This window comes from Egretta garzetta, unplaced genomic scaffold (assembly GCF_000687185.1).
Source record: "Egretta garzetta isolate BGI_Z169 unplaced genomic scaffold, ASM68718v1 scaffold287, whole genome shotgun sequence".
Lineage (NCBI taxonomy): Eukaryota > Metazoa > Chordata > Aves > Pelecaniformes > Ardeidae > Egretta > Egretta garzetta.
Window position 1 is genome coordinate 10,801,240 of NW_009260435.1, and position 26,118 is coordinate 10,827,357.

At 35.9% G+C, this 26,118-nt stretch overlaps 1 protein-coding gene across 3 annotated transcripts in view; it reads right to left on the reverse strand.

The window, feature by feature from the left end:
- The window catches only part of DMXL2 (Dmx like 2), a 48,281-nt gene continuing 22,163 nt past the window's right edge, over positions 1–26,118 (reverse strand). For 2 of the 3 annotated variants that reach the window (XM_009644008.2, XM_035899324.1), the window contains 27 exons: positions 23,919–25,598; positions 23,504–23,614; positions 22,552–22,721; positions 21,284–21,381; positions 20,956–21,121; positions 19,661–19,925; positions 17,840–18,939; positions 16,545–16,736; positions 15,054–15,130; positions 14,256–14,386; positions 13,334–13,582; positions 11,573–11,754; positions 11,082–11,212; positions 10,879–10,964; positions 10,440–10,641; positions 9,265–9,382; positions 8,398–8,460; positions 7,923–8,009; positions 7,723–7,844; positions 6,710–6,848; positions 6,047–6,107; positions 5,833–5,960; positions 4,243–4,320; positions 3,543–3,634; positions 2,904–2,956; positions 1,572–1,789; positions 1–423 (listed from right to left, as the gene is read on the reverse strand). In XM_009644008.2, the coding sequence (XP_009642303.1) occupies positions 214–423; positions 1,572–1,789; positions 2,904–2,956; positions 3,543–3,634; positions 4,243–4,320; positions 5,833–5,960; positions 6,047–6,107; positions 6,710–6,848; positions 7,723–7,844; positions 7,923–8,009; positions 8,398–8,460; positions 9,265–9,382; positions 10,440–10,641; positions 10,879–10,964; positions 11,082–11,212; positions 11,573–11,754; positions 13,334–13,582; positions 14,256–14,386; positions 15,054–15,130; positions 16,545–16,736; positions 17,840–18,939; positions 19,661–19,925; positions 20,956–21,121; positions 21,284–21,381; positions 22,552–22,721; positions 23,504–23,614; positions 23,919–25,598 (6,209 nt within the window). In that variant the 3' untranslated portion in view covers positions 1–213. The remainder of the gene's footprint in view (positions 424–1,571; positions 1,790–2,903; positions 2,957–3,542; positions 3,635–4,242; positions 4,321–5,832; positions 5,961–6,046; positions 6,108–6,709; positions 6,849–7,722; positions 7,845–7,922; positions 8,010–8,397; positions 8,461–9,264; positions 9,383–10,439; positions 10,642–10,878; positions 10,965–11,081; positions 11,213–11,572; positions 11,755–13,333; positions 13,583–14,255; positions 14,387–15,053; positions 15,131–16,544; positions 16,737–17,839; positions 18,940–19,660; positions 19,926–20,955; positions 21,122–21,283; positions 21,382–22,551; positions 22,722–23,503; positions 23,615–23,918; positions 25,599–26,118) is intronic. The other variant, XM_035899323.1, reaches the window with a different exon arrangement.

Here is a 26,118-nt window from a genome sequence, read left to right on the forward strand (position 1 = left end):
CTCCACCCCAGTGATCCTTATGGGCATACTCAAAATGTACCTGTTGTCAAAGTCGTTTTTTTTTTTTTTTTAAATATTTTTCCCCATAATACTTAATGTTGTACTAATTGCTTTGAAAGGGAACAGAATGTTTCCTCTCCCCACAGTGCATATCACTGTGTTTTTAGCTGCTTAAAGGGACATTATATAAAACCAGGATTAGGTCACATAACACTACAGAATGTCAAAAATGCCTGAAGGTACGTTGAAAGCGTTGGGAAGAACCCTCATTTTCAGCGTGCCATCTGCTCCACAGGAGAAGATACGATTGCCTTGCACAGTTTCAATCTGGGTGACACCAGCACCAATATTTCTGAAAATGGACTGCTTAGCATGTTCATTTTTAAATGAGTGAATTAAATTATAGCCAGTCAGTCTCCACACCTGTAACAAGAATCACAAATGACAAAAGGAGGTCAAAGTTAGGATTTGTAATTTTTCCCTAATGTTTCAGATTCCTGTCTGTTCTAAACCCTATTCAGCAAAGATAAAGGGTATTTTTTGTTGTCTGTTAGCAACCAACTAAAAGTCCAAGAGTCTTGAGAGGCTCCCGATGAAGCGTAAGGCTACCTTAACATGGGCCAGCTGGTTACTCGGCAGGCTGAAGCTGCCCTGCGTTGCCTGATCAGCAGTGCCCCTCCCAGCTTCCCCCCATGAAAGCTGCAGAAATGGACAGTTTGCATTTTTATCCAAGATGACTATTGTAGCTTTCCAGCAGCTGGAAATGCTTTTCTGCTAAGGAATGCTGCAGGGTGTAAGCTGCATAATTAACAAGCATGCAGAGTGGGAGCATAGCTGTCCCAGCTGTCTGCTGGGTCCTAAGTTGCAGGAACCCTCATCAAGACCAGGCCACAAAGTGAGTGGAGGCACAGAAAGCACTGATTAAACAGTATGCAGTCTAGCTAAAAGGAAAGAAACTCTATTCTCTTTTCTTTACCATGTTCTTGTATTTCCTTCCTTTAGTAGTCAGGAAATAAGCCCTTTAAAACAGGGACTGTATTTCTCATTTGGTTTTTTTGGTGGTGGGGTTTTTTTTGTTGTTGTTGTTTGTTTCTTACTACTGCAATATCTTAGCTGTCTGGGGCTACAGCATCAGGAGAAAAACAACAGAACTTGGTGTTACATAAACTTTACACAACGTTGAAGTTACTGAGTGCCGCCTGTATTACAAACAGAAATATCCAAAGGCAAAACCAGAACGTTTTAAAGAGAGAAAAATAAAGCTAAGATTTAAGAATCATGCACTTTGCGTTGTCCATTTAAAATTCAGGCACACAACTTTAAAAAGACTGTTTCATCTTCTTTAGCAGAGAACAAAACCTACTTGCTTTGGAAGGATATTGGTATATTTAAGTTTACGTTATAAACGTAAGGCAAGCATCCTGTATATCAAAGGTAGGTTTGGGTTTTTTGGGATTGTTTTTGTTTGGTCACCACATTCATCTGGCTATTTACACATGGTGAGCAACGTATGTCAGTGCACTACTTCAGCTAAATGCGCTCTATACAACTCAGCTCCTCCAATGCCTTACCTTCATGTTACCTTCTGCTGAGCCTGTAACAAAATAGTCCTCGGAAGGATCCAGTGCAAGGGCCTTAACAGCTGATTCATGTGCTTGGAAGGTGTAAAGGATTTGCCTCTGTCTGATGTCAAAGATGCAGATGTATCCCCTCCTACCTCCAGAAATTAGCAGCTGATGTTTAGGTGCATACTGAAGTACTGTGGCACCATGATCATGACAAGTGAAGGCTAAAGAAGAAGGAGGATGCCAGAATTTAATAGATGTGAAACTGTAAGTAGCTTTTGATTTTAAAATGCATTTCTATAAGTTATCTGAATATTTTCTAACTTCACAGATATGTTCCTTCATATGGGTAATGTCATATCAGCTGACAGCTTTTTGCCCTCGTAAGAGCTATACAGAGCTAATGCACGAGAAAGCATGACATGCAGTCTAATTTATTTTACTATGCAGGGCCATACCTGAATTTAAAAAATTGAGAAAATACAAAATTCGCCATATTAAGTTCAATTCCAGAGTTAAAAAAACAGTATGGCTGAACTAAAAAAATAAAGTATTAATTATCTGACAGATATGTACTATTATATTCTAATTTCCTAACCTGTTTTTCATAGGAGCTCTGACTCAATTTCTTTAAAACAAGGCTGAACTGTGCAATCTGCTAATTTTAAAATATGAATCTCAGAATGAATCTATTGCTTACTCAGGTACTGCAGTTGTTTGCAAATGTTTATGATGGTTGAATTTGCTCTTTTAAAGGCCCGGGATATTATATTTGGATATGTACGTGTTTTTCTTTCAGAGCGCAACATGATAGAATTTTGCTTTAGTTCATTACATAAAGATGAAATTATTCAACTTGGTCAAATAGACACAAACATCATCTTTTTAAGAATCCAGTCCAAGTGCTGAAAGACAAGGACAGCAGACAGGAGGAGTTCCTTCTGCTATTGCCTATAGTTGTCTTTTCCTCTGTGCTTCAGCAGAGTACTCGATATGTTAATTAGGTGCTAGTTTAAGTGAAAGCCTGCATACATATAATGCAGCCTTAATAAGTCAGCTGTTAATTTTTTTTTTCAAGACTGTATTCAGGTATTTCAGACTTTATTAATGCTGTCACAAACCAGCTTTGTGTATGACCTTCTTTCTTCCTACATTTCTGTATAGAGCAGATTAACATCATGCTAGAGATGGCACCAGTCCTGGTGTGTGCATTAGTGTGCAACAGACATTTAGACCAGTTCCCCAGTACAAATTTTTCCCCTTGCCCCAAACACATCCACATCCTATGTTTCCTTAGTCAACAAGAAGTAAAGGTTTAATTTTCACTGCAGTACTTACCATGTATAAGACTGTTACCAGAAGAAACCAAAGTGTCCCAGAGGCACACATTTCTGAGGGGGGAAAAAAGGCGTTATGGCCTGTTGTGAAGTGATTCATGGGGTGACATGACTCAGAAAGTGTTCATGTTTTATGTCAAAGCCTAGAAGGTAGAACTGAACAAGGAGCCCTTGACTCTGCAGTCATTGGAGAGCATATGCAAAGACTTAGGAGCTTTAATTCTTTCTATGCTCTTTTATGCTTCTTAGTGGAACTATACTTCCTACCTTTAAGGTGTGTACTAATTCTCGGTTGTACCAAGAAATTATAGTTGTTCTTTTCAGAAAAAAAGAATTATCTTGCCTTTGCCGAATATATTTCTCCCCCCCTAGCAACATCATCACGTCAAACTAGTTGCATTTGGAATACACCTTTTAAAAACTGGTTAACTTTTGACCACTCCTCACAAAAACTAAATTTGGGAAACAAGCGACTGAAGGAATGATGTTCAAAGAAATCAAGTGGCAAGTTCAAGCTGTAACAAAGCTTAGAACACTGAGCCTTAAAATGTTAGCCACATATTAATGCACAAGAGCTAGCAAGTTAATGGAGGTGAATTGGTAGCTTTGGTGAAATTCCTCATTGTTTCTTTAAACACACCTGTTGTCGTTGGACTGTCCCGATGTAGCAACTAGACTTGAAGAGGTTATAAATGCAAAGTCACTTGTGGTTTTACTGTGGCACTGCCAACTCTATTAAAAACAAAACAAACAAAACAGATGCAATCTTACTAGTTATAGTCTGTGTCAAAAGTTACTATCAGTCCGATGTCACTGATAGCCTAACACAAGCACTCTTTTAAACTAAGTTTAAAAACTGATGGGCAATGCAGTTTGAAACCTCAGAGAATGGAGCAATGGATTAAAAATCCAGTATAAAATAAAAAGATACTAAAATAAGTGAACTATAACAAAGCCAGAATGTAGTGTATCACAATAGCCCGAATTTCAAATTAAGCACAGTCTTCATCTACTGTTAAGAAGCAGTGAAAAGAATTGAAGCATGTATTTTTCCTGTCTTGGGGTTGTAAAGTCATTACTGTCAGCTCTGATTTTTAATTTAATCAAGGGTAATGCTGAAGTAGTATTTGTAATTACATTGCAGCTTATGGTTATTGTACAATTAGTTTTCCAAAGATCTATAATTGAAACTGTACAGCTGTTTTGATAAAGTATGCGAATTAAAAAGCAGCAAAATCGAAAATGTCTCAGTGAAACTCTTACGCTCTTGGCCTGCCTGAAGTCTCAAAGACTTAACTTTACTCTATTTAAAAAACAAAAATAAAAATCTGTTTACTTACCAGATAGGGCTTAGGATTTGAGGTGGTTTGGTTTACTTGCCAAATACTTAGAAATCCTTCACCATCAGCAACACCACACTGCAAGGAACGAACTGCATTTATTAGCATAACATACTGGTTACTGCATGCTTACTTCATGACAGTAAACAGTTGTCTTCAGGAAAAAACCCAGCTAAAACCCCAAACCATTGCCTGCACATTAAATACCAACAACGATTATCAGGTACGAAAAAGTAGTTTAGAAGCCAACTGAGTTCAGTGCTGACTGTGTAACGATTGACGCTTTCCTACATACCTAACTCTGTTCTGGAAATGGAGGCTTCTTAAGTGTGGAAGCTTATCTTTCAGATCCCAGTGTTAAATGCCAACGCTTACAGAGGCATCATTACTCCATGCCTCTACTTGAAAATGCTTAGTAAAGTAAGATGCACGACAGCAAAGCACGATAAGAACAATTATGGAAGGACTGTCATGAATGGTAAAATGAGTGAGTTGTATTTGTTAACCAAAATGCATAACAATTAATACTGTATATTCTATATAGCATATTCTATACCATAAGTATTTTAGAAAATGTTTTTAGAAATATTTAGAATTTTTATATTTTCTCCTTTTAGTCACATTTCATGAGTCCTGCCTGAGTGACCTCCATGTGAAGCAGTGGGGACAACTAGTACATCTTAATTTCTTACTTAAAATTGATTTCCATGTGATGTTAAGATTGCAATACTTAAAACATAATAAAAACACTAATTTAAAAAAAAAAGTTTAAATGAGGTTTTATGCTACCTGAAAATAGGTATGCTAGAAGATACTATATATTTCCAGCTATTTCTAAATGTTGACCTTTGCTGTTTTATAGGTATCTTGCAGTCATGCCCGAACTCTTTTAATTCACTTTTTATGTCTTTTAACTATAATGAAGTTAAATAGTTTGTCAGTAAAATGCAGACAAGACACGCTGAAGCAACAGAATAGGCAACATGAAAAAGTGAATTTCCCAATTTCTTTCTTTGTCCACTACTGTTTTCTGCATCTCATATACCTCGCAGAGTCATTTCTGGCCAAAGTCTATGGCTCTTTTGTACTTCCTTTCTGCTCTCTGCTGTACTGGAGTATACTCACATTCTTCAACTAATAGGCTGTATTATACATAGCTTCTAGGTAATGCATTCTGTCAAAACTTTATCTTGGCCAAAATGCAAAGTATGAATAGACCCATGGCTAGATTGATACCAGTTTGCTTCTACAAAATAAGTAAGCTCAATATTTTTTTTAGTGTTTAATTTAAAAAGGTTACCACATGGGAATACAGATTTCAGAACAGGGAGAACAGAAAGTCTGAAGATGTGGCAAATGGAATGTGGGATAGCAGTGTGAAGCTGACAGAAAAGAAAGGAGAGTAAGGTTCAGTGTTTATTACAAAGCTTCCATATGCAGCCAAAGTGAATGATATGATCCTGCTTATGCCACCATTTGCCTTACCAGTGTTGTGTAGTCACCAGTTAAAACTGTTTTAGAGGTCACAGCACAACCAAATGTTTCCTTATGAATAAAAAACCCCGGAAAAATCTTAAATGTTTTACTTACCTTATTGCCCTGGGAATTGAAATACATTCTTGTAACCCTGGCATTCCCAGCCTGCCGGAAGCATACCAATTGCTGTGGCCTTGTCCACTCAAACATTCGAACACTACCATCTTGCGCTCCTGTAAGATCTAAGATTAAATGATAGATGTTCATTAATACTACAGTATTTTATAGAAAATTATCTACTCCGTACTAGCAAGTGTGATTCACTTACAATACTGATGGACTGGATGTGAAGCCATTCTCTTGACGTTATTCAGATTTCTTTTAATAAGCTTAATATAAAACAAATAAAAATTAAAATAATTTTGAAAAAGACAAACACATTATTCAATTTTCTTTATACTACTACATGGTGAGTGTCCCCCAGCTAAAAAAAGCTTGTTAAGCTAACATTATTTGCATCTAATTATGTTTAGTTGCAGTACAGTAATTAAGCCTGTTTATGATAGCTTTTTTAGACGTTAAAGTTCAAATAGTATTAATATTATCTTCTATTATACAGAGAACTTGAGCACATGCTGATACGTATGCTTCTGATATTAGTTCCAATGCAAGAATTCAAAGTTTGGGATTGTTCTGGTTTTGGTTGGTTAGGTTTTTTTGTCCCCAGAAACTCCAGGTCCTACTTCAAAGTTCCCGGAAAAAAGAGAAAAACCTGACTGTCCCAGTGTTTTCTTTGTCACAATAATTTTATGCCACAATACACAAGAAAATGCTTAGTTTGGCCTTCTTTTTGGCCAGGTCTTGGTCATTGTAGGCCTTTTATGTCAACATTGAATTAACAGTGTGATGACTAATACACACCAGGTCTCTCTACTAAATAATACACTAAAAAAAGTAAGTCTCCTGAGCTGCACGCAACAGAAGTACTTACCACACCAGCTCCAGTGCTAGTTTGACCACTGCCTAACCATGGCATAGATGAAGATGGTTGTATCTGATTCACTCCAAAAGATGGTGCAGTTGACTGAGTTAGTGTTGTGGTAGAACCACGGAAGTCAATATCATCAGAACTGTAAAAGAACATCAGTGTTCTGCTTTAGACAAATGTTTCTTTGCTACCAATGCTGTTTGCTTATCTCATTGTCAAAAGCCTAATGGCAGTGGGTAGAGGAAGTGATTATAATGAGACTATAAATTGATAATTTCTGTACTTATATTGTACAAACACTTTCCACGTGCTCCAAAGGTATTGGTGTTTAACCTCAACAGATGATCCAAACCGTGATAGACAGATGTCGTGAATGAAAGAATTTGTGGATCCTGTTGCAAATCCTGCTCACTACACCAATTTGCCGCAAATAAGTGTCTTTACACAATTTGATTTAGAATTTATTTGCGCCTTTACAGCACAAATGTTAAGAGTATAAGCTCTCTTGAGGAGAATATTATTGGAATATTCCTGACCCGTTTGTCTCTATGTATGTCTGTTCTATGCAATGGAGTGTGGTAGATGAGTGCTTGCTGCAGCTGATAACATTCACAGTTCTCAGCACAATAATGGAGGTGATGTTAATTCAGGCTGTTGCGTTATACAACTAGTATCAGCTACCACAACTAGCCTCAACACTGCAATGATGTAACTGCAGTGTTTCTAAGGTAGCACTTCCTTTATTAGCTTATGCACCGTGGGATTTTACTTCACTGTGTGGTGCAGACATGCCCAAAATACTCAACCCCCTCAAAACCTTAGTTTTTCCATGTGTAAAACAAAGACAGTAATTATTCTTTTGTCTTCCCTCACTCCTTTATAAAGTAATCTGAAACCTACTGAAGAAGAGTAATTAACCTTTTTTTGTACGATCCACTTGTGCTTACAGAGGTATTATACATGCACCCTCACAGTAAAACAGTACTCTTAATATAACCACGAAGAAATAATCCTACCTTTTAGACTCTCTGTCATATTCTTCCCCAATCCATATAAATGACTGAGCAGCCAGCAGAGCTGAAATATCAAGTTCTTGAACGTCATGTGTAGATGCCAAAACAATTTCATTGCTGTTTGCCTATGCAGCACAAATAGAAAATTTATACTAACTATAATTTAGATCTTTTTGTTACACATCGTAGTATTTGATGCTTACCTTATTAACTGCAAATGCCATTATCATATCTGATTCTTTGTGAATGATTTTTGCTTTTCCTCCAGGGTAGCCAAGATCTGCTTCAACCTACAAAACATTTATTAGGAATTTCAATTAGCCTGAAAATCCATTTTGTGGTGGTACAGACTGCAAAAATCTATACAAAATTCATGCAAGAAAAGTTCAGTGGCCTCAGCATTGATTAGGAAGCTAAACTTTAGACTTCTCATACTCTTTGGTGTTCTAGAAGCCAAAAGTTATATTTGAGTGTAAGAAAAAAGTTGTGTGTGCAACACTATTTACAAGGTGTTCACTCATCCCAATTATCAGGACATCCAAAGTTAATTCAGTGATTAAAAGCCTGCCACACAGACTACACAGAACATATAGCTTCTGTTAGTCACATTCGAGAAAGAAAAGCCAGTTCCACAGAACTTTTAAGAATGTGCTAGAGGTTTGGGAGAAGGGATACTACCTTGTTTTTGTGATCTTCTGCTACGCAGTTTTGTTTGACCTGCTCCACACGATCTTCTACAGACTACATAACATCACACAGTCACAAACACAAAACACATGCACAAACAAATATAAAAAAAGAATGAAACATTCCAAACTAGATTTTAAAGGCCACTCTGTCAGTAAATGATGACAAATGTATTTTTAACTTTTTATAAAAGGCACAGAAACTAAGACAGGAATCTAAACAAACTCACTTAAAATGTAATGCCTCCTAGATGAACACAAGATGTATGATATAGTAAATAAATGGAGGAGTAATACACACACAAACTCCATACTTACAGGAATTCTTAAAGATATTAAATAGTATCCTTATTTCCCATGGTACTTATGTGTTGCTTTAAATTTTCAGTTAGAACTCATTATCGTTGTAACTGGTACAATTCGTAAAGCCCCATATTATATATTACTATATAATATTACTTTTATATGTATATATTACTCATGCATATATACATATACACAAAGTAATAGCTCATTTAAATTTCTGTTTCAATATGACACACAAAAATTTATATGAATACTCGAATTTACTTATTACTGTTATTGCAAATGTTCTGTTTCTTTATTAGGACAGTAATCAAGTATATAAAGGTAAGGGTGAGATATATCTTGTCTAAAAATATTTGGTTCAATTGGTATTTCAATAAACATGACAGTCATGTTGATTTAAAAAAAAAAAATCCTAACGCTGTTAAGTGAAAGGAAGGAAACTGAAATGCCAACAAAAAAATGGAAAGAAAAATTAAAAGAAATACTGAAGAGACTGAGGAACAGTTATAATTGAAAATTCTTTTTAAAAAAAGTTAGATCCTTTGTTTACCTCACTTTGCTTTCTTTTTTTTGTGAATATATATCTTATGAAAGTCTCCTGAAGAAGTTCTTGCTTCACAAGAAAATGCCAGAGCCTTTTTGCTGGAAGAGCTGAATAATCCTTTGATCTAGATAAAACAGAAGGGGGAGGGGAATGGAAAAAGCTTCAATGTAGTTAAAGGTGGACAAAAAAAACTCTAAAGAAAAACTCTGACTGGATGAAATTCCAATTTGAAGGAAAAAAGAAAACCACACAACCAAAGTTTAAGCTCTAATTTGTTCAAGGCAAATATCAAGAGATACTTTTTTTCTCACATTTCTTTTACATCCACATTATGTTACTAACTTTGGAGTACTACAGTTTATTCTACCGACTTGCATTTATGTCTGTATTTGCACTCTACTAAAACTGCTTTTATGTTGGAATTATGCTGGCCCTACAGAATTTCCTTATGCATTTCTTTCAGTATTCAAAATAATTCACAAACATTATTTGGCTCATATGTGAGCCAAATAAAATTCATTGCCTCAGATATGAGGACAAGTATTTCTAAAGAAGCAGTGCATATTTGTAAGAATATTTTAACAAAATCCTATAGCAGTATCAACCAAGCAAATCTAGTGTCATATATAGTGAGCAAACCTAAAGTTGTATTTTAGTATATTCAGAAAAGCAAGCTATTTTTTAAATGAAAACATGGTTCATTATCTGCATTTAAAGATATCTGCAAGCATGACATTGGTTTAAACACAGCAGAATTGGCTTTACAAGGACCCTACTACAACTTTCTCTCTTCCTCCTGATGTCTGCATGTATTCTATAACTCTCTTCTTTAGTTGCTGAGGTAGGGTGGGAGACAGCTGCTACTGGAGGAATAGTTAAAGAGGTTGAATAGGGTCTTCCCAGCAGCCATTGCCCTTGATTTGTAGTCCTCCAGGCTCTGCTCTTTCCTTCTTATTTTCCTTTCTTGCTGCAGTTATGAGAGGTGCAGCAAAATAAGTAAAGGCTGCTGCAGGACACAGCTGCATGAGAAGGAACAAAGGGACATGGGAAAGTGGTTTCTGTAAAGCATTGGCTAGAACTAAGATGTAGGTAACCTCCATTTGCCTGTTTAACTTTAGGTGGAAACACTCTAGTATTTCGATGATCAAAGAATGTGTTTTTGCTAGGAAAAAACCACTTACTTGAATGGTGTGTTTTCAGGTTCAATCATTGCTTTATTGCGGAGAATAGCTGGTCCTGCACCTATGCCAAGGTCACTAGGATAAGTATTGATGTAGTTTGGTGGTGGGCCTTCAAACTGGTCCATTCTATCTTGAAGAATCTGTTCCCACTGTTCCAAATTTTTTATTACAGCAATGCCTAGTGGTGATGTTACAGGCAGATCTAAACAGAAATTTTAATAAAGTACAGCTTAGAGAAAAAAAATCATTTAAGTTACACTGTGAATAAAAAAACCAGAATAATACAACCATAAAAAAAATATCTTGAAAGGAAATGTACTTGTTGGCAATTGTAATAAATAATGTATTAAATTATTTAAATTTAAAAATTAAAATTAGAAAAGTCTGACAGAAAGCCACTTATACAGAAAACTAAAATGTAAAGCAGAATTTAACGTACCAGTGAATTCCAGACCAGCAATGGGAAAGAAGTTCTTAACATTGTGCAGAACTAATTTTACCATTGTCAGATGCAGAAGAGCCCAGCTGTATAAAAAGAATAGATTTAAGTTGTGTTAAAACAACCTTATCCCAGCTATCTGCAGAATAATATTCTCCTTCTACCAAATACACAGATCTAAAGCAGTGGCAATTTTTGCTAACCTGTAAGAGTTGGCATCTTTGTGTTCCTGGATCTGTACATCAGAGAGGAAAGCATCATCCTCTTCCTCATCACTGTGAATGCTTTCATCAGAATCATATATAACGCCGCTGTCTGACAATGGAAGAAATGGCTGCAATGCAAAATAAAAGTCTGCTTTAAAAGCAATTTTCTGATCTCTTAATATTCAACTCTTTCTTTAGTTACCATTATCATAGAGTTTAAATGACAAAAACTTAACCTATATACAAGTTTCTCTAAAACATAAACAAGTACCAAGGAGAAAAGTGTTAATCTTTATTATTGGCAAGAGACATGTTTTGAAAATTAAGTAATAGACTTGTAGGCTCTTCATCTTTTATTCCGAGGATAATATTCAGCAGCTTACTATGAAAAGCACTCAAACTTTTCATGTTATTTTTGTCCTTTAAAACTTAACAGAGAATAAATATGCTTTTATAAACTGTAACTTATATTTTCCATTTTAAATTACCTTTGCCATAAAATAGTCCCACATGCTGAGTTCTGGAGGGATGAACTTTTCTTTGTAAGAGGGTCTTTCTGCAGGTACAGGTGGTGGGGCAGTGCTATCTTTTACTGGTCTTCCTGGCACTAGCATTCTCATATTAAACCGGCGGCGATGTTTATCCATTTCTTCTGATGGAAGAGGTGGTGCTAAATACAGGTAATTTGAAAAGCTGATGTTAATACTACATCTTTAGAAATAGCTATATTTTATAATTGAAGCAATTAAAACCAGTTATTGGTACTAATTTCTACTAATTCAGAAGTCAAAGCCAGCCTAAATAAAGTAAGTGTAATCATACAAAAAATTCACTTATGATAAAGTCAATAACTGTGGCATTTATACATTGGTTATATCAGGAGAAATAAATTTTATTATCTGGATTAAATTCTCAGGAGATGTACCTTTTAAGTAAAAAGCTTTTATCTGAAAAATTTCTCAAGAAAGAAATTAAGAAATTTTGTTAAGAAATAGAAGGAATGTATAAAATTTCACTAAAATGTAAACTGCACAAGTAGCAGTAGTCATTCAAAATATAAGCCAAGGAACTCTTAAGATAGCAAAGAAAACTCAAATAGAGAGACAGGCTTTTTGACAACTGAAGTCTATTTTAAAGTGTTGTAATTAATATGTCTTAATCGTTTTCAGAATGTTGATGTGGAATGTTTTTCAAAGTTATCGGCCAGGCAACATTAAAGATCACACTTACTTTATTACAAAGGAGCTAAATATTAAAAATCTTCTTTTTTTTAAAGCCACTACTAACATTCATCTACACTGCAAGTTTTTACAAACCTTCGTTACCATCCTCTGAAACATCAGAAGCTGTAGCAGCTTGTAGGTTAAAGGAAAACAGAATACATCTCAAATGAAGACGTGACTTTATATGATATTCATATTAACATCTTGTGAAAATAACTGCCCTAAATGAGTTTTAAGTTATTCCATGGATGACAAAGACCTGTTGTGTATACTTATAATGGTGCATTGCCTTATTACTGTTTTGTTTTATATTTCAGATATGGAACATCTAATTTTTGCGTAAGTTTCAAGCCTGTTGTTGTTTTGAAAGTCTATGAGATGTGATGTTCAGTATTGTTGCAGGCTATGACAAATGGTTGTATTTGCTTTTGCCTCCAGAGTCTGAATTTAATCTTCACTTTTGCTTTTTCTGATGCAGAATATTAAGATATGCTCATCTGTCTTTGCAAAATTCCTGGGTTTAGATTCATAAGCATGAACTATTTTTCTGACAGATGAGGTTGATATTTCTTCTCTATGGTCTTGTGCAAGGTGAAATCATATCTTGCAATAGAAACTGGTTTCAGAAATGCTGTTTCTGTGTTACTGCTGTCGTTAAACAATAACACTCAACTCTCACATACAGGAAACCATAGCTATTAACACTGATTTATACCATTTGTTTTTTTCACTAAAAAATGACTGAAAGTCCTGAAAAGTGTTATAAGTAAGCATCTAATAGTAATATTAGCAATAAAATAACTGTACAGTTATTATGGCAAATTCAAAATGTGCTCAGTGCTATTACAAAGGACCACTGCAGGACTAATATTTTTTCTGCTTTTTAATTAATATAACAGTTTTTTTGCCAGTAGACACTTAAATTCTGCTTGCTTAGTTTTTGTTGTTAAAAGGATCTCTCTCCTACTAGGTTACTAAAAGGTATAAAATGCAAATCATTAGTATGACCTTTAGAGAACAAAGTACCTGGAATATTTTCTGACTGCCTCCGAGGTTTTACAAGAAGTTTCACTCCTCCGCCAAAAACAGCAGCCCACATTCGACTGTTCAAAGGATGGGCTGCTAGTCGAAATAATTCATTACATGAATTGGTTGCAAGGGCGTGTATAAGGAGACTCAGGTAGACAGCTACAACAGCTTCACAAAGTAGAATATTTAGCTTTGGTTGATCTTCATCCTGAGCTGAACTTAAGAGATTAATAAGTGAACTCACACCTGCAAAGAGAAAAAAGGAAAAGTTCTGGGTTAAATGAGGAGCACAAATGGAAAAAAATCAAAAACATTTCACTTTACATTTTATGTTAAACATACTAATAGCCACATGATACTTTTATTCAGATGAAACATACTATTAATATTTTTCTTAAAATCATAAAGATCAAAATTTTAAAAAGCCTTCTTGGGGCAGGGACTTCTGTGTTTAACCTCTCTGCAAATACTATGAGCAGTTCAGCTTGCCTATGAAATTCCTGCACTGTTTCCACAGTTGACCTCAAAATACTAAATTTATACTTGTACATGGAACAGTTGTTTTAACAGCCATACTAAGTAAAGCATGGATGTAAGACAGTACTGTAGAAACAGCTAACAGAAATAGCGTTTCTAGGGGGTGAGGCAGACTGGAAGAAAACATTTTAGGATGACAAATTATCAGCTTACTGATTTTATCCTAAAGATTGTGGTCTCTTCAAGCTAGATGTTTGCCACATAGAAAGTTTATTTTCATTTGTTTTGATAAGTGAAAAAGTAAAAGGCTGTTAGTAATTTGAGAACTAAACCAGAAACACTTATCCATCATTGATCATCCATCAAATTACAGGACAGTGAGATGATTTTGAAATATGGAGTTGGTCCAGCGGTGCTAAAAGTAACCTTATTTTTGTCTCACCAGGCCACTGAGCAGGAGATGAGTTTGGAGTTGCGTGCTCTTCAATACTTTCTGTCCTCAGTCTGCGTCGATCACTCAAAAGCAGTCCTTGATAAACCATCCCTGTAAACTGATTCGCTTCTGTTTGACTGCTAAATACAAATTAATTTTTTTCTTATGAGAAAGGATTCTAGAATATTTTTATAATAAAGTATAGTATATAGACATGCTTCTCATTTTAATCAGAAAATGCAGTATTATTCTATAGGACTAAGTCAATAATTTTATAATTTCACAGTATATAAAATACATTTTTCTTAAAACCTGAAATGTTTCCATGTGGCATTATCAATTTTAATGTTATGTGCATAGTTCCAGATATGAAAAAGGCTTTTTCAAAAATTTTAATACTACATTTGTTCTGAAGAATTTTTTTAAAATGTTTTTACAGCATTCTCTTCCAGTTCCAGTTTAGAATATAAACTGCCTGAAACCTCACTTCAGTCAGGCTCAAATGTTTCCCCTGCACCCCTATTCAGAAATGCATTTGCTGTGGAAAACAGCCTCAGATACTTTTCAGAAGCATCCCAAGTGAGACTGGTACCAGATATTCTTATTATCTATTGGAAAAAGTCTGAATGATCGGTGGTGTTGTATCTGTGTAAAACTGATCTGGCATATCAGAGGTAGCAATGTGTAAACTGTAAAAGTATCTATACCCATACACAGATATTAATCCCTTTTTTAGGGAAAAATTTCCATTTTGGATACACAAAGTTTACTCCAAATGTAAGACTGTAAGAAAACTTTCACTTATACCTGTAGCTGTGGCTGTCACATAGTGCTTGATAAATGGACGCAGAAAGTGAAGCTGCTAAAGAATGAAGTGTATACACCTAAAATAAAAAGAGCCAATAACCTTTATATAAAAGGTGAGTAAGCTACAGTTCTTTTTAACCAGCACTGGAAATGTGTTATGCAGGAATATCCCAGTTTTAAACCAAGTGCAGGAAATACAGCTGAATGTTACTTTGAGTTTACAATAGAGGTCTTTGAAAAATAAACTGCTCGTTCAAGATCATTTGATTGCAGTCAAAAACTTCTAATACTATGTCAAGATAATTAACTCTAATTCTAATATAGAACTGCTGCAATGAATGAGTATACTGAAGGAGTGACTAAGTATATGTCCTGTGATGATAATGAAAACAGAAACACTCCAGTTCTTAAAACAGAAGAAATGCAAGGATTTCTTGGAAAGTCCAATGAAATCCACAGTGTGAAGAAAATGGTACTGTCAAACTGTTAAAAATGTAACTTTAAGCCCATCCTGTGTTGATTTCCATCTTTTCCTTCCTTACCATCTTTCCATTTAATCAAATGCTAGACCTTAGATTAAAGCTATGAATTATCTAAATAGTAGTTTTATAGTTAAGAAGTGTCAGCTCTTCTTTCTGAATTCTCTTTTAAAAGAAAATGCATGTGAAGTATAAGTTTTTAGAGTAAGATGTGTGCTTGCTGTAGCATAACGCAGGATGGAAGACGAGTCATCTGATATGAAAGAAAATTAGATGTAATTGAGCTTGGGTCACAGTTTTAGAAACTTAACTGCCTTGCAGTGGGACAATCCAATTAGTTTCCTAATTTTTTTTCTACTTTCATTTAGTCAATAGGAAGTCAAATTAATATAATGAATATGAATACTGATCTAAACATACAAAATAATGATTTAGCTTCTTACTAATTAGCTGTGCCATAGTCTCAGGCTCTTTAGCTTTTTTCTTCTGCCTATTTACTGAATCTGAATAGAATTAATTCATCCCCAAGTATGGAGTCAGATAAAGTAATTCACCACAATTCCTTAAAAACCAGTACACCTGAGTAAATTCACGCTAGAGTAAGGTTTATAATATCTATATTAATAGAAGGTTACAATGTAACTTACAGTCTCCCATCTCTACTTTCATTAATCCTCCTTCAGGATTTGACCAGAATTATAATAATTAGTTAACTTACACGACCATGTTGTTTTAAGAGCCAAGAATTCAGTGTTTTAGTGAACACTCACATCTGGAATAGTTTCCTGAGAATTACCAGAATTTGGATGAAAGGGAACTAACAGGGTTCAAAAAGATGTCAGAAAGCAAGTGGTTAACTAGCATTTTCAGTTCTCTGGGCTTAAGGGAGAAGGTCAGTATTGTGAAAGGGTAAGTGTTGAAAAGTTAACACAAACACCACGTTTTATTTTTCGCATGCTCACTCCTGATTTTATAAAAAATCATTTAGCATTTCCAGAAAGCTTTTCATTACCTTGACATCTTCAATATTAGGATGTGGTGGTGATTTCATCTGCACGATAGTGTAAAGAATATCATGGATGTGGTTATTCAAATACAGAACAGGATTAGCTATCACAGTTTTTGTGGATGCTATGCTCGCAGAAAGCAACGGTAGTGTTGTGGGTAATGGAAGTGGAGACTGAAGTTGTTTTACAGTAGTTTCCTGTTCAAAAGAAAAGACTGTATTATAAAATACTGCTTTTAGAAAAAGAATTTAAAAAAGAAAAGATAATTTTACATCTTAAATGTTTTTCCAGGATTATTTATCCTCTTCCACTGCTGTCTACTCAGTACAGACAAGATTTTATCGTGACTGATGTCAAAAGTAAGTTCTTATTTACTATAACATGGATCAGACCCAATAGCCAAGTTTGCTCAAACACTTTCTGATTTTGTGTATGAAGAGTATTTTTATGTAGTTCATTAGGAAATGTTGGGATTGTCTATTAAGAAATACTAACTAAAAATGCACTTACAGTAGCATAAATTGACATAATACTCACTAGTCTGAGTTTAGTAACAAAAGACAAATTTGCACTAATCGGAGTTTCTCAAGTGGAAATGAACGGAATTTTTTTTTATTCTTAAAAGCACATGCTAAGCCTAGTACCACCAAAAAGTTATCTACTGCTCTTATTTTGAAACGTGAGAAATCTAGGACTAGAGCAAGTTAAATTACCGGTACCAGATTGTCTGCTGTAGCTCAGGTTACCCATTAACATTTGCTGGAAAATATCTCTTTTTCTATGAAATAAATGTAGAAAATGCCAAAATATAGTAAAAGGGAGCACTACCCTGTCTGACTTGGTATTATTTGTTGAGCCTTGCAGCTAAGATTCCCATTTCTAGTAGCAGATTTGCAGAGGTGTAAGGAATGAGATTTTGTCATATTTCAGCAACTGTGAATTTAATTTATTATACGGCTACCCAGAATATTGTGATCAAAATCATAATTTCATTGGAACACACATATAATGCTATATAAGCATGCAGCTATAATATAAACAGCAACATTTATATTCCATAATTATAGGTAGCGTAATCCTCAATGTCATAGAACAGATTCTTAAGAACCAAATAATCAGGATGTGGAAAACAGCACACTTAAATACCAAGTTCTTTCTCCAAAACCATTAAAATTATCTTGACCATTAGACTTGCAGAACATAAGAAGCATCTATCTAGGCAGAAACTTAAGCATTTGACAAAACTGATAGTCCAGAACTGTTCACACTTGTTAATAGAAATTAGCTGAATTTGTTTTACCTGCTGTGACTCTTGCAGCAAGAACTTGAGTTCCATTCTTACAGACGCTAAACCACCACCTTGTGCCCCATGAAGACTACAGTAACTTAGAAAAACTCTTAGAAGAGCTTGGTTCTTCTGCAGCCACCACTTTCGTCTTTCAGCATGTTCTCGCTTTGCTTGTAACCTACGTCTTTCTATCTGGTGCCGTTCATACGAACCGATGTCTGGCTTATCCAAGATATCATCATGGTCAAGTAGATCCCCATTTACTTTGGCATATGTTTTACAATAGTCTTTTCCCCCTGCGTCATGGTTGCATATTTCATGCATAGCAGCGATTTCTTTTTCAAGCCAGTTGTACAGCTGAAATCTGAGCTTTCCTCCATCTACTTCATAACCTGTAGCCAAAGTCCTCAGTTCAGTCATAAGGATCTTCAAACAGGCTCTGAATTTCAGTTGTTCAGCAATAACATCAACCTCAGTGTCTCCTGCATCAGAAGTCTCCCCATGTGGTGTTTGTGGGATGTTGGTGTCTGAAGATCTCTCATCATCTTCTCCATTCTTAGAATCACATTTTGAGGTTTTCATCATTATACCAACATCCTTGTCCTCTTCGTCTGACCCGTTTTTGTCTTCACCCCAATCAAGAGTAAGGGGCTCATCATCAAATTTTACTGCTGGTTGACTCCAGTCAAATTGTGCTGAAGACTCAACAGTATTCTCCAAAGCAAGGGAAGTTGAAATTGGCTTTGACCAGTCTATATCACCACTTCCAGCACCGTCCCTTAAGGCTTTGGAATCTGAAACACCAGCCTGTACTGGAGGACTAGATGAATCTTTCTCTGCAGCTACAGTGGACTTTTTTCTTACTTTTGGAATTTTGGAAAGGACTTCAAGAGCTAGTACAGGGCACCCCACTTTAAAATGTGCATTTGCAGTAGTGAAGAACAGTTTTCTTTCTATAAGATTAATTTTATCAACAAAGCTTTTCTCAGTTTTTAGACCTAAGGTGGCCAAAGTCCCTTCTGGTGAGCTGAAGTATCTTCGGATGAGTAAAGGGTGGGTCCGAAGATAATTGTAAAAACTGAATACCACAGGATTGCACGACTTGACGATTACTAAGGAATTAAAGAGATATGACAACTATTGAAAATGGCTTTAAAATGGTATTATTCCGTTTTGCAGTATTTTCTGCATTACAGAGATCCGTAAAACACAAAAACAAAGACAGTTCTGGGTCTAGTTGCCCGAACAAAATGAAAGAATTACTTATTTCCCACAAAAAGATTAAAGGTATGAGCTTGGATAGGTAGAAAGTTACTAATTCTCTCATTTGCCTCACTGTCATTCCACTCAGCTATTCTGAGATAATCAGCCAGGTAGAGATTTCACCAAGGGAGGGAATATGCCACAGAAACCTATGTAGCCACCTGTTGTTTAACATAAATCTCAGAAGAGACAGGACAAAAAATCCTGCTAGAACACTGCTAATTCCTAGAGGCAAGAATGAGAAAATAAGTCCACTGGAATAAAGACTAGCTAGCGTTGAGTAGTGGAGAGATATTGTAGGGAAGTATCAAACAAAGGTGGCCTTCTTGATCTTATCTGACAGCAAAACAGTATTGGGGGGTTGGAGACAAGTCCTTGTAAGACATTGGAAAAAGGTGGGTTTGCTTTTTTTTTTTTAAGAAAAAGTAGGAATTGAGTGGGCTAGTACATAAGCCAATTAATTATTTCAGCATAATGGCATCTCAGGAGAAGGGACTGCATACATACACAGAAAGTATTTCTACTTTGTCTTAATGAATTTGTCCTATCAAACTAATGTTTTTCCCTTACCTGGGTTTTCATCGTCATCTTTAGGTGTTTGTTCCAATAATGTGTCCAGTGCTCTAGTGTAATCTTTCATTATCCAGTATGCAATGCTTCTCAGAAATGGATCAGAATGCAATTTAGTACAGCTGAACCCAGCTCCATCCTTACGGCAACCCAAAATCTTTTCATAAAGAATGGAGGTGTATGTGACAGAGGTTTCAAACTCTGATTCATATAAACGAGCAATAACCATAGCCAACTGGATGTCTTCCATTTTCTCAAGGCACACCTATGACAGTAAAAGTGGAGAGAAGGTTGCTTTGTGAGGGAAAGGTAGTTCTTTAAAATAACAGTGAAGTGAATAGCAATATATGTTTACAGAACAGAAAATTTTTTTTCTCATCATATCTGTTCTTTAAAGTATATATTCATCTTTGGGTCAAAAATGTGGTAAGTGATATATATCTAAAAATATTTTCTTCCATGTTTGGAAAGAGGTGTACTTTCTTCTATTTCAGGAATTATGATATGTATACCAGTACATCAGCATGTCAAAAATTAATATGGCAGAAGTAAAGATAAAGATGTAAAGATAAAGTAAAGAAGTAAAGATTAAGATAACTTCCAACTTGAATGTCAATATATCAGTGGTAAGATATTCTTCACACTGTCTCATCTACAGAATTGCATCTCTGAGGAAAATTCTTTATGTTTCCAGGTAAAGAGAAACATAATGCATATAAGGAGGCAGCTTAACTAAAGATTCTCTAATTCCCATTCTCTCCTGAGAGGTACTGCTTAGGTTAGGATCCTGCTTACAGCTCTCACCTCCCTTGTACCAGGCAACATCACAGCTCCACTAAAAAGGGATCCTAGGGCTGCTTCAGCAGAGAACTTGGACTTCTTTGGACTCGATGATATTAAAGGTCTTTTCCAACCAAAGTGATTCTACGATTCTTTGTTTACTTAATGTTGTAACAATAGGGTATGCTGAATAGCTGGAGGCTGAACAGAGTGCTACAACTGTGCTGATCAAGCAGGAAGTTTTGCCAGAAGGGTCATGCCTGGTATTCCCAAGAGTGCTTCCACTGAGGAGTGATGTATCTGAACAATTGTTCTGGCCTTCAGATCAGCTTCTAAGCTGCTTTTCACAGCAGTGTGGAGGTAAATGTCTGCTGGGCACAGGGGAGTCATGTGTGGGCTTACCATACCATTTGTACTGACACAATTTGTGAAAACATCACCAGAGAACAGCTTGTAAGGATGCAGTTACATAGGTCCAATTAGAAACTGAAACTTAATTTCTCAAAAGTGGATACCTCTATAGCATCTTTCAGTGAACCTGCTAGCAAGAAAAATGCAGCTGATTGTTCAAAACGTTGTTTTCCCAACAAAGCAAAAGCATTTTTTAAAGCAGCTTTGCGCCATCTATCTTCACTGAAGTTGTGGCTGAAAAAGGCAGTCATCTTTTCATCATGCTGGGACCTACATAAAGAAATGCAATGTATATGACTACTTATTATATAACTTTAGCATATGATGACTTGAACAGCATCAATTTAAATTAAACTCTAATCTTGAATGAGTTCTGCTTTGCATTCCTGGTTCAATTAAGATTTAATCAAACTTACAGTTAGCAGAACTCACCTAAACAGACCCCACACCACTGCCTTTTTCTTCATAGCAAGGTAAAAAAGTGCAGCATCTAAGGCATCATTGTTCCTCTGGAATGAAGCTTTTGCAACCTGCAGTAAACAAAACCTACTATTATTACTGAAAATACAAAGGCTGCTTTTAGCTAAATAACATATGTTCTCTGTCAGGGAGGATGGTCTAGGTGACTGTATTATTTCTAAAAAGCAACAGTACTTTTTGTCAGCATGTTTTATTCATATGTGACAGCTCTCATTAACACTGTAAATATTTTTAAGAGTCAGAAAAACAGCACTACTGCAGATATTAACCCCTCCCAAACAAAGTGGGACATTGCAAATCTTTTCTTTAAAAGTGTTGCAGTAACTCATACTATTAGGTGAAATGCCTCTTCCAATCTGTTACTTACATATACTTAAGCTAATACAAGTAGTAAATGAGTAAGTACTTCCGTTCCACAGACATTTCAGAGATTGCATAATTTGTTGTAATTCAAAGCAAAAGCTAGTAATTATTCAAATCCATCAAACTTCAAGTTACAAGAAAGCTGAAACTCTTACTAAAGCAAGGATTTAAATCTCATTGGTAGCTATGGGAAATATTTTTAGATATTATCTCAAAACTAGATTGCATTTTATCCCTTATTAGACCTCCCATAAGAAAACTCTGCATACAAATGAGATTTGGTGTTATTTTGGTTTTACATAATATAGGTGCATATTTCTATAAAACAGTAATTTTGTAATTCTTCAGAAGAGTAAAACCTGCATTTATTTGCAGTTCAGATCTTTTATGTTCTATAGTACTCCATTATAAAAACCACAAAATTTGCAAAAAGAACCCTTATATAGTTTTTATTAACTAATATTTTTAGATATATTTATTTCTTAACTAAAACCCACTACTGAACTCAAAGCATAATTCCCTATTTAATCTACAGATATATACTGCCTCATGTATCTGAAAACAAGATTCTTCTTAAAATGGAATACTTAATATGATCTTTAACATACTGTAAAATATGTGGAGGGGAGAAATTAGGTGCTTCAGAAATGGCTTTTCCGTAGATCAATTGTATTACTATTGAATAACGAAATTTGTAAGCCAGGACTGCCAACACCAGCTGGCATAGAAAAAACTAGTTACGCCATCTCCTGGCTGGGCTGGAGTACAAAGGAATCTGCTATATACAAGTCACTGTGCATATCTGTTAAGGCATACCTAACAGCATGTAACTATAATTTGTAAGCAATAAAAAGTACCTTCTCAATGCACCTTCGGAGTGTGTTGATGTTCCTGACCCACCAACCAATACCCATAGCTCTTAATTCAGACCACTGAGGATCTCCCTTCTGGATAGCAGGAATCATATTAATTAACTCCTCCTCAGCCTCAGAATGAAAAGCCCATGCAAAATGGCAAGTAGATAGGCCTAAACAATAACATAAGGTAATATCATTCAGAAGAATAAGACTTATTAATGAGCAAATGGAGTATGTCAGAGATGCAAAGTGGGATCTCCAACCCAAGTTAGGTAGATCTGAGAGAAACTGTTTCCCTCAACAGGAAGCAGAACTGCTAGAGAAACAGCTTGAAATATCTTTTTGCTCACTAGGGATGTCCTCTCCTCAGTGCTTCTTCCATCATTTTCCAGTACCCCATTCGTTTGTGTACTAATTATATGGTGAAAGGCTGAAGGAAAAATATTCTGTTATCACAGGGGCAGACCCATTCTGGGCCAGAAGCCTTTTCTGTCTGCTGTTCAGGTGGTAACTGCTTTTCTTTACTGTATTTCACAACAGCATTTACTCAGATTGAGCAAAAGAAAAAAACCTGCTGTGATGAAAATAGTAAAATAAATCTTTAAGGTAAGATAAAGCCATGCTCATGTAAAGCAGTATCTTTATTCCTCCAGCAGAAACAGTAAAATATATATAAAATCTGTATGTTACTTGGCTGGGGAACTTACTCATGCCTCAAACGGAATGGGGCAGAATCTTTCTTCTGTTCTAGAGCTATACTTGTTTTGCTATTCACAGCGCATGTAGGGTACCCTATACTAAGCCTTTGCAAGATAAGGGCCCTAATGGAATAGATATAATCTAAAATGAATATGCAGATAGTAGAAATATCGTAATATTATAAATCAAACATAACCAGATCCTGTCAGCTCAAGTGGATCAAGTGAAAGCAATACTTTGCTCTAAGAATTACCTTGGTGAAGCAGCTGAACTCGATACAGAGGTGGGAGTGATGTCAGAAGGCAGGTGTGCAAGCGCATAGCCAATAAATATCGCAAGCCACATTCATCTAAGGTATCTCTTCCTGTGAAATATAAAATACTGACTTTTGAACATGTGGGTGACTACAAGAGGCATATGTACAACTTATCATATACAGTGTGTGAGGAATGTATGTTTCTAAACTTGCTGAGAACCTGAACTACAAGTTATTTATTATGTATGAAACATAAGTAGAGATTTATATTTATATGTTTTTCTTTCTTACTGTATGTAATCTGAATAACTGATGATAGCTTTTCAGCTTTGTTATCACCAAATACCCAAGGACTAAGTTTACCTTTGCTGAGAAGAAGAATGTTAATTCAATAATATGTCAAGTTACTAACCTGAGTAATTCTTATCTCTGTTCTCATCTAGTTCAGTGCTTGTTGTGGCCACGGTGTCTGCCAAAGCTACAAGGAACATCTGCTCTAGTCGAGTGAGGCCTGGCAGACTTGAATGCATCAGGTGGCTTGAAAGGACACTAGCATGTTCTCGGCCAAAGTAAGTTGGACCATACTGTGACAGATTAATAACTTTGGATTTACTCTCCCTCTTTTCAGGCTCGAAATCAATAAAGTCTTCAGTTGTAACAGGCTGAATCTGGAATAGATCTGAGTACTGATCCTCTGTTTTTCTCTTAGCATGGTCTTCAGAGCCCTGAGGTATTTTAGAAGTTTCTTCAGAAACATAGGTGGCGTCTTGATCTGCAGCAAGCAGTGCATACAGTGGCAGTGGGGGAATTGAGTCTATCTCTGTGTAGTCTCGAGTGCCATCTTTTCCAGCTGTGATGGTATCCTTTGCAGTACTACCACTTACACTAATGGTGCGAGAAAGATGGCGTTTAGGACCAGTTCCTTCTCCAGCTTCTGTGTCTTTAACTATTGCAACTTCTCCTGCAATACATTTAACTAAATGTGATAGAATGGCTTTGGCTCGCCGAACTTTACCCAGATCCATAAGTTCTAGTAACTGGGTTGGATGATACTGGGGTAGAGTAGGTGAAAGAACATGAGCAGCTTCAAAAAGGCCACCATCCTGAATTACAGTTGGAGTGCCAAAAACATCATCCACAATACCTGCCCCATCAATTACACTAGTCTTCTTTGCTATCAAGCTTGTTTTGAGTGGATCTTGTGTTGTTGAGTCTTCAGTAGTAAAAACATCGCTTTCTCCATCACCAAACTTGATAGCGTGTTTCCACTGGGCATAAACATGCATTTCACAGTCCATTCCCACTACCAGTATACCATCTCTCACCCAGGACAGAGAAACAGGCAGTGAAGGAGTGCCATCTACAGACGATACCAAATCAATTGATCTAAGCAGCACCCACTTTGACTTTATACCTTGTTTTATGCTACCACCTAGTGGTAAAGTAATGACAGCTACTCCCTCTTTGCTGCTCGTTTGATCTGTTACAATTCCTGAAAGTCTTCCGTACATGAAGATATTGGCACCAACTCCAACTGTCAATATATGTGAACCATCTTCTTTTGATACCCAGTCCAAATGCACCAAATGCTTGATACTGGGCACCAGGTATTTGTCTTTATTCAAAAAAGCATCTGATTTACTGTAAACGAATAGATTGCTATCTACACTGACCCTTGAATCAAGTACACTTCCAACCTTAACTAAATCATCCAGATGAATTGTCTGTTCCAAAACCCATTCTGATCCTCCTGTAGACTCACATTCAAGTATACAAACATGCATGGAAAATTCTTTGGAAACCAAACCATTATGCTGTATGGGTTGTTTGTATGCTACTGCAAGACGTCCTGTGTAAGAACAGCTAACGGCAACTGGCCTTCCTACTATGCTCACTGTACTGCTGTTGTCCTCTCCTTCATCATTCATTAAAGGCCATTTTCTCCAATGATATGTTTCTCTTTCTTCACTTTTGCTGTTCAGGTCTGTCTCTACAGTACATCTCCAGAACCGCACTCTGTTGTCTGAACATGATGTTACGATCAAATAAGGTGCAAGGCAGACTGGGTATATTGATGAAGAACTCAGGTGACCTGAAGTTAGAATGAACACATTTATTTTTAGTAATATAAAGTAGAATGCCTATATGAATAAGGCAGACATAACACTGCAACTACTGATAGAGAACTTTACAACCTGGTATTATATTCCTAATTTGGAGTTGATTAAGGGCGAATGTATTAAGACTGGTAACAGTCTTGCAGCTTGAACATTACTAATCTGCAGTTCTGGTCACTATTCAAAGAAGATAAACTGGAACTAAAGTAATTCAGAGACGGGTTGTTAGAGTAATGAGAGGAATGCAAAGCCTTAATCAGATGAGATTAAGGAAGTTAATATTAGGTTCATGTAGCCTACCAAATGAACCTAAGAGGGAAAGGAAAGAAAAAACAGGTGAGAGACACAGACAGACAAACAGAAGAGGTAAGTGCAACAGGTAAAACACTCACTATATACACAACACATTAATGCTGACAGATGATCAAGGGGATATAAATTGTTCATTAACAAATTAAGACTAAAAGTTAAGTTTCCAACTATTAGAGCAGTAAG